Raw genomic sequence first — 11609 nt, 5'->3', positions numbered from 1 at the left:
GTATAGGAGGCTGTTCAGGTGGTTCCTCAGTTTCTTTGATAGAGTACGGCATAATCTCTCACTGTGGTCTGTGTAGTATGTAGATAGCAGTGGATTTTTTACCTTTAGTCCATTTGGTATGATGTCCATCCGTTTGCATTTGGAAAGGAAGATGATGTCTGTCTGTATTTGTGCAAGTTTCTTCATGAGGTTGATGGATTTCCACTCCATACGAAGAAGTGGGTATTCACCCACGAAAGCTCATGCTGCAAAACGTCTGTTAGTCTATAAGGTGCCACAGGATTCTTTGCTGCTTTTATGGAGACTTAGACATTATCTCTAGTTTTCTTCCTAATCAACTATAATTTTTAAATGAACACAAGTGCAGAGCAGCCAATTCCTCTCTGACTCAGCACAGAGCCCAGGAGATCTCATCTCCCTTTGGGAAGGTCCCTTAATTACTGTTTACTCCTAAAGCTGGATAAATAGCACAGAAGCGCAGACACGTTTGTCTCCAGCCTGTTTGCATCCAGATGCCCCTTCTCCCCTAGAGGCTGAGCGAGCCCCCCTGGGATTGCACAGAGCTATATTATAAACAGCACAAACCCCTGTATCAGCTCTCGGTGTGCGATTCTGCTGCAGATGCTGGGCTGAGAGAGGTGCGGGACACGGCTACCTGAGGGGGATTCCCAGGGAAGACACTTCCATCTCAGGATTCACAGGTACCATCTCTTGCTGAGGAGCTCACCCGATCGACAAACCCAGTGTAACGTGGACATGATGGGATAGAGAATAGGTCTGAGGTCCTTTCTGATCTGCACAGCCACTAAATATCCCAGGGCTCCAGTATCACTGGGCAAAATGTCACTCTTTTCTGTGCACTCCCTCCCACCCTGGCTGATGGCCTCCAGCCCCAAGGTGGCTGCATTTCAGCAGCACAGGGGATCCTTCAGGATGAAAGGTGTCGGTAGATGGACAATATAAGGCCAAATTCTGAGGCCATGGCCCATAGTTTGCTCAGGCCCCACTGAGGCAAAACTCACCTTGGAGTAAAAACAGATGAAAGAGCTCAGGACCCAGCTGTGTGTTAACGCACAGACACTGTCACCTCCTGCTCCTGCATTTCCTGGCTTTGGTTGTTGGGGTGGGGCGGGGGCTGGCTGTTACCTCACTTTTGTCTGCTGGAAAACATGGAGGTGCTAGGGCTCCTCACTAGAACAATTATAAGAATTATTCAACATGGGCAAGGCGTCTTCTCTCCTCACTTCATTCGAGAAGTCGGCTGAACTGTCATGCCTGAAATGTTCAAAAAACAATTAAACCAGAAGCAGACACTCAGCGTGGGAAATTTCAGTCCAAATGCTTAAAATTTGGCAAATTAATAAGCAACAGAAAATCAGGTCTCCTAATTGAAGGTGTCAAACAGCCTTAACCTACTGTGCTGAGACAGATCAACTTTTCTCCATCTTTTCTTAGCCAGCTTTTCAAGTAGCTAAAGACCATTTTCATGTCCTGGCTCAATCTTCTCTTTTTCAAATTACACATATCCAGTTCCTTCAGCCTTTGCTCGTATAGCTTGAATTTCATCCCTTGGATCCTCTTTGTCTGTCATCTCTGGATCCTTTTCAGTTTCTCTACATCCTTCATATACACTGGTGACCCAAACTGGACACAATGCTCCAGTTGAGGCCTAACCAGCGCTGAGTAGGGGAATACTATCACCTCCGGAGACTTGCATGCTATGCCTTTGTTAATGCAACCCACAACTGCATTTTCTTCCTTTGCAATAGCAAAAAAATCCGCACCCCAGAGAGATGTCACGCTATCAACCTAATAGACAGCATGAGATGAATGGAAGAATTCTTCCATCAACCTAGTTACCACCTCTTGGGTACGTGGATGGGAGAACCCCTGCCGTCGATGTAAGTAGAATCATAGAATATCAGGGTTGGAAGGGACCTCAGGAGGTATCTAGTCCAACCCCCTGCTCAAAGCAGGACCAATCACCAACTAAATCATCCCAGCCAGGGCTTTGTCAAGCCTGACCTTAAAAACCTCTAAAGAAGGAGATCCCACCACCACCCTAGGGAACCCATTCCAGTGCTTCACCACCCTCCTAGTGAAAACATTTTTCCTAAGATCTAACCTAAACCTCCCCCACTGCAACTTGAGACCATTACTCCTTGTTCTGTCATCAGATACCACTGAGAACAGTCTAGATCCATCCTCTTTGGAACCCCCTTTCAGGTAGCTGAAAGCAGCTATCAAATCCCCCCTTCATTCTTCTCTTCTGCAGACTAAACAATCCCAGTTCCCTCAGCCTCTCCATATAAGTCATGTGCTCCAGCCCCCTAATCATTTTTGTTGCCCTCCACTGGACTCTTTCCAATTTTTCCACATCCTTCTTGTAGTGTGGGGCCCAAAACTGGACACAGTACTCCAGATGAGGCCTCACCAATGTCGAATAAGGGAATGATCACGTCCCTCGATCTGCTGGCAATGCTCCTACTTATACAGCCCAAAATGCCATTAGCCTTCTTGGCAACAAGGGCACACTGTTGACTCATGTCCAGCTTCTCATCCACTGTAACCCCTAGGTCCTTTTCTGCAGAACTGCTGCCCAGCCATTCGGTCCCTAGTCTGTAAGAGTGAATGGGGTTCTTCCGTCCTAAGTGCAGGACTCTGCACTTGTCCTTGTTGAACCTCATCATATTTCTTTTGGCCCAATCCTCTAATCTGTCTAGGTCCCTCTCTATCCTGTACCTATCCACCAGCGTATCTACCACTCCTCCCAGTTTAGTGTCATCTGCAGACTTGCTGAGGGTGCAGTCCACGCCATCCTCCAGATCATTAATAAAGATATTGAACAAAACTGGCCCCAGGGCTGACCCTTGGGGCACTCCAATTGAAACCGGCTGCCAACTAGACATGGAGCCATTGATCACTACCCACTGAGCCCGATGATCTAGCCCACTTTCTATCCACCTTATAGTCCATTCATCCAGCCCATACTTCTTTAACTTGCTGGCAAGATACTGTGGGAGACCGTATCAAAAGCTTTGCTAAAGTCAAGGAATAACACATCCACTGCTTTCCCCTCATCCACAGATCCAGTTATCTCCTCATAGATGGCAATTAGGTTAGTCAGGCATGACTTACCCTTGGTGAATCCATGCTGACTGTTCCTGATCAATTTCCTCTCATCTAAGTGCTTCCGAATTGATTCCTTGAGGACCTGCTCCATGATTTTTCCAGCGACTGAGGTGAGGCTGACTGGCCTGTAGTTCCCTGGATCCTCCTTCTTCCCTTTTTTAAAGATGGGCACTACATTAGCCTTTTGCCAGTCACCCAGGACCTCCCCCGATCGCCATGATTTTTCAAAGATTATGGCCAATGGCTCTGTAATCACATCCGCCAACTCCTTTAGCACCCTTGGATGCAGTGCATCGGCCCCATGGACTTGTGCTCATCCAGCTTTTCTAAATAGTCCCGAACCACTTCTTTCTCCACAGAGAGCTGGTCACCTTCTCCCCTTACTGTGCTGCCCAGTGCAGCAATCTGGGAGCTGATCTTGTTCGTGAAGACAGAGGCAAAAAAATCATTGAGTACATTAGCTTTTTCCACATCCTCTGTCACTAGGTTGCCTCCCTCATTCAGTGAGCGGCCCACACTTTCCTTGACTTTCTTCTTGTTGCTAACGTACCCGAAGAAACCCTCTTGTTACTCCTAACATCTCTTGCTAGTTGCAACTCCAAGTGTGATTTGGCCTTCCTGATTTCACTCCTGCATGCCTGAGCAATATTTTTATACTCCTCCCTGGTCATTTGTCCAATCTTCCACTTCTTGTAAGCTTCTTTTTTGCGTTTAAGATCAGCAAGTTAAGCCAAGCTGGTGGCCTGCCATATTTACGATTCTTTCTACACATCGGGATGTTTTTTTCCTGCAACCCTCAATAAGGATTCTTTAAAATACAGCCCGCTCTCCTGGACTCCTCATACTGCTTCTTTCCAAATGCAGAACAAATCTATTTCTGCAACACATCTACATTTTCTGCAACATTAACAAGTTTCCTTTCTCCCTCTAGGAAATGGCTAAACCTTTTCTAGGATTTCTTTTGTTCTTAATATACTTAATAACCTCCTTTTTGTGATCCTTAGCCCCACCTTATCATGGAGTTTTCCCAGATGTCTTTAACGTCCCTTCTCAATTTTTCATAACTTACCATTTGTATTGCTTGCTATCTCTTTTTCCTTTTTTCCCGTTTTTATGTACACCTCTACCCCGATATAACATGACCCAATATAACACGAATTCGGATATCACGTGGTATAGCAGTGCTCCGGCGTGGGAGGGCCTGCGCGCTCCAGCAGATCAAAGCAAGTTCGATGTAACGCGGTTTCACCTATAACGTGGTAAGATGTTTTGGCTCCTGAGGACAGCGTTATATCGGGGTAGAGGGATATTGCTTTTCCCCACATAATTGCTGCCTTCACTTGTCCACTGAACCTGTTTTTTAGCCAAAGTTCTCCACTTCCTTGACTGTGGAATCGTGAATATTTAGCTAACCAATAAATTCTTCTTAAAGAACTCCCAAGCTTCATTCCCATGTTTCTGTCTAATATTTTCCTCCCAGTCAGTTTTCTTGATAATTTTCTACAGCTTTGGGGAATTAGCCCTTTTGAAGCACTAAGTATCTACAGGTATTACTGGCTGGGAACTGTTCTCTGTTTCTCCAACTGAATGTCATCAGTTCTATTCTTTATATTCCTCTCCTTTATTATCTGCCCCCTTCCTTGTCTCTTCTCTAAACAAAACAGTCCCAGACTTTTCAGTTTGTCGGCATATGGCAGCCTACCCCATTCTCAGAGCCTGTCTCAGAAATCCCCTTTATAATGCTGTATCACTTTTAGAGACTGGGTGACCAAAACTGAGCACATATCCAGAGCACGTTATTCTCCATCCCATTTCTTAGGCATCCAAACATTTTCTTTGATTTGGCCACTGCTGTGAATGAGCAGGTGTTTTGTTGACCTGCTGTCAATGACGCCCAGGTCTTTCACCTGAAGTGTGTTCTGGTTGGGATGTTTCTCCCTGGCACATGTCTTGGCAAAGGTTTGGGTTTTTTTACACTCAAATTTAGAGTAACCAGGTGAATGGGGAGCTCCCTGCAGCATGGACTCTCCAGCCTGGTTTTCATTGCATTAAGGAACAATGATGGCTAACCAGTATCCTCACTCATGTTTCCTGCTGCTGCCTAGTAAGGTTTCCCACACCACGACATGTAGAATTATTGAGACATGAAGCACCATCAAATATGGAATTGGCAGTAGTAGGGTCAGTTGTTCATAATTCATTTATCTGAATAATGAAAATGTGGGTGAAGAGCACCCAATATGCTTCATCCATGAGAACAGCCTCCAGTAGTGCATGTAGTGTCTCATATTAACATTCTCTCTCCATCCAGGCATTTGTACTGCGACCATCACCCTAGACCCTGGGCACATACAGGAAGTCAGGAGAACATACGGTACATGCAGGAGACACCGTTTCGCCTCAGAGTTGGACACCTTCTCCTCTACTCTATGTCAGATTCCAACACAACCGATTTCACCAACCCCTCCACCTTCATCCTGCTGGGCATTCCTGGCCTGGAGAGGGTCCATGTCTGGATCTCCATCCCCTTCTGCACCATGTACGCCATAGCCATCTTGGGGAACTTCACCATCCTATTCATCGTGAACATGGAGCCAATCCTCCATAGGCCCATGTACTATTTCCTCTGCATGCTGGCTGTCACTGACCTGGTCCTGTCCACGGCCGCTGTGCCCAAAATGCTGAGTAACTTCTGGTTCATTTCCAGGGAGATCGATTTCAGTGCCTGCCTCACCCAGATGTACTTTACTCTCAGCTTGTCAGTGACTCAGTCTGGGATCTTCATGGCCATGGCTTTGGGTCGCTATGTGGCCATCTGTGATCCCCTGAGACATTCCACCACCCTGACAAACCCCGTGGTGGCCAAGATTGGCCTGGCCGTGGTGCTGCGCAGCGCCATGGTCATACTGCCCTTTCCCTTGCTGGCGAGGCAGTGGCCATATTGCAGAACCAACATCATTCCCGAGCCGTACTGCGCACACATAGCCGTGGTGAAGCTGGCCTGCGCCGACACCCACGTCAGTAGTTACTACGGCCTCTTTGTGCTATTCTGTGTGATGGGTCTGGATGTGATTTTTATTGCCTTGTCCTATACCCAGATCCTCAGGGCCATCTTCAGGCTCCCCACAAAAGACGCCCGGCTCAAGACTTTGGGGACCTGCGGCTCCCACCTTTCTGTCAGTTTAGCCTTTTACATCCCAGGTCTCCTCTCCTCCCTCATGTACCGGTTTGGGCAGAATGTGGCCGTACATTTCCATGTTCTTATTGCCAACATGTGCATCTTGCTCCCCCCCATGCTGAACCCCATCATCTACGGGGTGAGGACCAAACAGATCCGGGACAGGCTGCTCCGGCTCTTTACTCATAAAGGGGCCTAAGGTTTTCTCCTGGTGCTCTGGCTCTCAGACCGAGCTCCGTGCAGAGCTGGCTGGTGACATGGTGCTTGGCCCCCTTCCCTGAGTCACTCACTGGGCAGCCAGAGAGACATTAGACCCTTCCTTGACCTTACTGTGCTGTGTCAGTGTGAGAAACTGGAGAATCAGTCTGTGTACAACTCATTAACTCCTTGGCCTTCACCTTTCTAACTGCTGGTAACTGGACCCCGTGACTTCACCCTCCGCCCCACATTCCCTTAAGACCCTGACCTCTGCCCCACATATTTCCCCTAGGCCCCTTCCCATGCCCCACCTAGTCCATCGAGACCCAGCAGCCCCCTTCTCCATTTCTTCCACCATTGCCCTGCCCTTGTCCCTGGCTTCTCTACTCCTCTCCCCGCATCACTTGCTGGATCTTCTCCACCTCCATCTCTGTCACAGCTGGGCTCCCTCTTCTCTGGGACTGGTTGGAGCTGCTAAAGCCAGAATAAGGGCCCTGCCTGTTGGGATGATGTGGCTCCGGCTGAGCAGGGGCAGGCGTGGGTTAATGACCCAATGCCTCCCCCCTGCCCTGCAGGAACCAGACACAGCCAGATCCCTTTCTTGGCTGCACTTTCTAGTTCAAAACCAGGCACCTGAGAACCCTGCATGGCACCCAGACACAGAAGCCAAAAAACGGAGCGTCTGGATAAAACCTAGATCGGTGGAAACCCCATTAACTCATCCGTTGTTATAAAAACTGTCTGTATCCCCTATGTCTTTTGGCTTTTCCTGTACTCTGCTCTCACCCACCTTGTATGAAGGGGGTGAAGGCTGAGGCAGCGACATCTCTCTGTGAATAGGTTGGTCATTGACTCTCAGCCCCAGCGAGAGCTCACCCAGTAGAAGGAGGGAGTAACTGAATTCTAGATAAAAGCAGTCTTCTCCAGCTTCTCTGCACAGGGGCGGGCGTGGAAGAAATGGAACCTCCCCAGAAGCGGGAACAGAGAGAGGAAGTGTTGTTCCAGCCCTTCAAAAACACAGAGACTGGATGAGCCAGAAGAAACTGGGGCAGGAGAGAGGCACCAGGGCAGCAGAGGTGACTCTTTGGTTGCAGGGCTCTGGCTCCGGCAGAGATGGGTTCCAGCTGGAGGAGAAGCCAGGTCTATAAAATCATGAATGGTGTGGAGAACGTAAAAAAGGAAGTGTTATTTACTCTTTCTCATAACACACACACACACACACGGTTCACCCAATGAAATTAATTGGTAGTGATTTAAAAGAAATGATTAGAAACATTTCTTCATACAACACACAGTCAACCAGTGAAGCTCTTTGCCAGAGGATGGTGTGAAGGCCAAGACAATTACAGCTTTCAAAAGAACTAGATGAATTCATGGAGGATAGGTCAATTAATGACTATTAGCCAGGATGGGCAAGGATGATGTCCCTAGCCTCTGTTTGCTGGAAGCTGGGAAAGGTTGATTGATAATGGATCGCTTGATAATTATCAGTTCTTTTCATTCCCTCTGAAGCATCTTACATTGGCCACAGCTGGAAGACAGGATACTGGGCTAGATGGACCTTTGGTCTAACACAATGTGACCGTTCTTAAGTTCACTGAATAAGGAAATGGTGTGCAGATGTTGTGTTGTGTTTACCTGAATCTGTGTATCTCTTCGGCTGTCTAAAGTAGAGGAATTGTTTTATCAACCTGTGAATGGGGTTCCAGGGGGCCCCATTGTGAGGATGCTTGTCAAGGTTCCTCCCCCACTCTGAACTTTAGGTTACAGATGTGGGGACCTGCATGGACACTTCTAAGCTTAATTACTAGCTTAGATCTCGTAACACTGCCACCATCCAGAAATTTCAGTGTCTGGATCACTTTCTGTCCCCCCAAAACTATCCCCTTCCTGGGCAGCCTTGAGAGGCTTTTTCACCAAGTTCCTGGTGAACACTGATCCAACCCCTTGGATCTTAACACAAGGAGAATTTAACCATCCTCCCTCCCTTCCCCTACCAATTCCTGGTGAGTCCAGATCCAATCCCCTTGGATCTTAACACAAGGAAAAAATCAATCAGGTTCTTAAAAAGAAAGCTTTTAATTAAAGAAAGAAAGGTAAAAATTATCTCTGTAAAATCAGGATGGAAAATACTTTACAGGGTAATCAGATTCAGATAGCCCAGAGGAACCCCCTCTAGCCTTAGGTTCAAAGTTACAGCAAAGAGAGGTAAAATCCTCTCAGCAAAAAGGAACATTTACAAGTTGAGAAAACAAAAATAAGACTAACACGCCTTGCCTGGCTATTACTTACAAGTTTGAAACATGAGAGACTGATTCAGAAAGATTTGGAGAGTCTGGATTGGTGTCCGGTCCCTCTTAGTCCCAAGAGCAAACAACCTCCAAAAAAAGAGCACAAAACAAAAGACTTCCCTCCACCAAGATTTGAAAGTATCTTGTCCCCTTATTGGTCCTCTGCTCAGGTGTCAGCCAAGTTACCTGAGCTTCTTAACCCTTTACAGGTAAAAGAGACATTAACCCTTAACTATCTGTTTATGACAATGCTCAATTAGGGCAAACTGCAAAGAACGGGGCAGAAAAAAGAGACGATTGGTTAAAAGTGAATTATACACAGAGACATCATTAGAGTATTTAAGTCAGTTTCATAGTAGAGACGGCTGGCTTCAGAGTTCCACCGAGTTCTCTCACAATTAGTCTAGAGATTATAGTCCAATGTTGAAATATCCATTATCAGGGCAGTCCAGGGTGTAACTAGAGACCAGAGTCTTGTGACTCAAGCTTCCCCTGATGAAAGGGGAGGTTTAGGTTGGATATTAGGAAAAACTTTTTCACTAGGAAGGTGGTGAAGCCCTGGGGCTGTTTGCTTTAGTGATCACATGACCCAAAAAGGAGAAACTGGAACCAGCGTGCGCCCAAGGGGAGCCCTGGGAAGGGTGGGCTGAAGCAATTGGAGAGTCTGGGAAATCCGAGCTGAAGCTAGTGTCAGGGCCTTGGTGCTTGGCGGGCAGGTTTCGGCTCCCAGAGGGAGGCACTAGAACGGAAGCTGCACTGCGAGAGTGGGCCTGGAAACCCAGAGCCGGAGGCAGGGCCTGAACAGTGCTGTGACTCCAAATCACAGGGGTCTTGTTTGTGGGCCCCAAACACGCTCGGCTGGGGAGTATCCAGCTGCACGAGCTTGAGTGGGGCTGTGACAGCAAACCTGGAGCTGCTACACGGATGTGGACGGGGAGTGGGCCTGGCCAGGGAGGTGCCACACGATATTTTCTTCACCCAAATGTGGCTCCTCTGCCGTCTGTGTTTCCCCAAGTGCTCTCGTTCCAGAACTGATCCGTCCGGGCTTCCCTGAGGGAAATGTTCCTGGAACACACGGTGCCTGCTTGGGGTCAGGGGGAGAGTTTGTGTCTCCTTGGGAAAGTGCTCCCCAGAACGGCAGAGACAGGGAGTCCCTGTTCCTCTGGGTTTTGTCCCATCCTTCTCTCTCTCTCTCTCTCTCTTTCTCTCTCTCTGTTTCTCTGTGTCTCCTGGCCTATTTAGGTCCAACTCTCTCTTTCCTTTTTAACTCACCCCTACACACGTCTCCCTCTCTCTGTCACTTCTAAGTCCCTGGCCATTACCATCTAGCAGCCTGCAGCTGTGGTACCCTATAGGCTAGCCTGCTTGCTTGCCTACATATCTTTTCTTCTATGTTTCTTATTTTCTAATGGGTTTGATTATTTCTTTTATTAATAAGTTTACAGATTTATATTAGAGTTATATTTCACGTGTAACACAAGCAACCTGCAGGCCACATCCTGTATGTTGAGCTAAAGCAGGGAGGAGATATGAAAAGGTTTGGGGAAAAGTGCAGCCAGAATCTCCTGTTGAAGTTATGGAGAAGTTGGAATAGGGGCTGCAACCTTGCATGTTCTAGACAGGCATGTGCCAGGGTCTGCCTCATGCTACAAAATGGGCAAACATCTGGACTGGGGATGAACTGTGCCACGTACATGCCTGTGCTCATGGTCCATGAAGGAGCCACCAATCGATATCCCCTGGGCCTGGGGTGGGCCTGGGGTGGAGCACTTTCTGGCTCACCGGGGTTCATCACCATCCAAAGGTGATACTAGGTCACGCCACTTGATATCAGAGCATCTGAGGTAATGAAGCATGTGGAGCATAACCATGTAAAGTTGTGCCCTTGGTGGAATTCAGAAATGAACTGGCTGTGGGGTGTGCAGCTGTCTCAGGTTGTGAAAGGGAGGGGGCTGGAGGGACTCATGAGACAGGAGCCCAATCAAAAATTCCAGAAGCACTGGGGTGAGTGGTGGGTGGGGATCACCCTCTTGTACGACCCGCTCAAGGAAAAGCTGAGCAAGGTGATCCCCATATCCTGGAGTACGTGCAGGGGGGTCTGAAGTGTGAAGAGCCCCAAGTGAACTCCAAAATGAAAGTGGCATCATGGTCACTAAATGGTGGACTGAGAACTTGTCCTGTCGAATGCTGGAGGAGTGGGCCCAGGCAATATGGAAAAAAAATTCATACATTTGGTCAACCAGAACTGGCACAACCAAACAACCTCCTCCTGGACATAGAATCATAGAATCTTAGAATATCAGGGTTGGAAGGGACCTCAGGAGGTATCTAGTCCAACCCCCTGTTCAAAGCAGGACCAAACCCAACTAAATCATCCCAGCCAGGGCTTTGTCAAGCCTGACCTTAAAAACCTCTAAGGAAGGAGATTCCACCACCTCCCTAGGGAACCCATTACAGTGCTTCACCACCCTCCTAGTGAAATAGTGTTTCCTAATATCCAACCTAAACCTCCCCCACTGCAATTTGAGACCATTGCTCCTTGTTCTGTCATCTGCTACCACTGACAACAATCTAGATGCATCCTCTTTGGAACCCCCTTTCATGTAGTTGAAAGCTATCAAATCCCCCCTCATTCTTTTTTTCTGAAGACTAAATAATCCAGTTCCCTCAGCCTCTCCTCATAAGTCATGTGCTCCAGCCCCCTAATCAGTTTTGCTGCCCTCTGCTGGACTCTTTCCAATTTTTCCACATCCTTCTTGTAGTGTGGGGCCCAAAACTGGACACAGTACTCCAGATGTGGCCTCACCAAA

General features: G+C 47.8%; 1 protein-coding gene across 1 annotated transcript; it reads left to right on the top strand.

Moving 5' to 3' along the window:
- Positions 1–5585: 5585 nt before the first annotated feature.
- Positions 5586–9834, top strand: LOC120371712 (olfactory receptor 52N2-like; the record flags this gene model as incomplete). The annotated part of the gene is made up of 3 exons (XM_039487822.1): positions 5586–6192; positions 6334–6449; positions 9829–9834. Coding segments are annotated over 3 exons (729 nt in total), but the record flags the coding sequence as incomplete, so codon positions are not given.
- Between the last annotated feature and the right edge of the window lie 1775 nt (positions 9835–11609).

This window comes from Mauremys reevesii, linkage group 1 (genome assembly GCF_016161935.1).
Source record: "Mauremys reevesii isolate NIE-2019 linkage group 1, ASM1616193v1, whole genome shotgun sequence".
Taxonomy (NCBI): Eukaryota; Metazoa; Chordata; order Testudines; family Geoemydidae; genus Mauremys; species Mauremys reevesii.
This window is presented reverse-complemented; position numbering and strand designations above follow the sequence as displayed.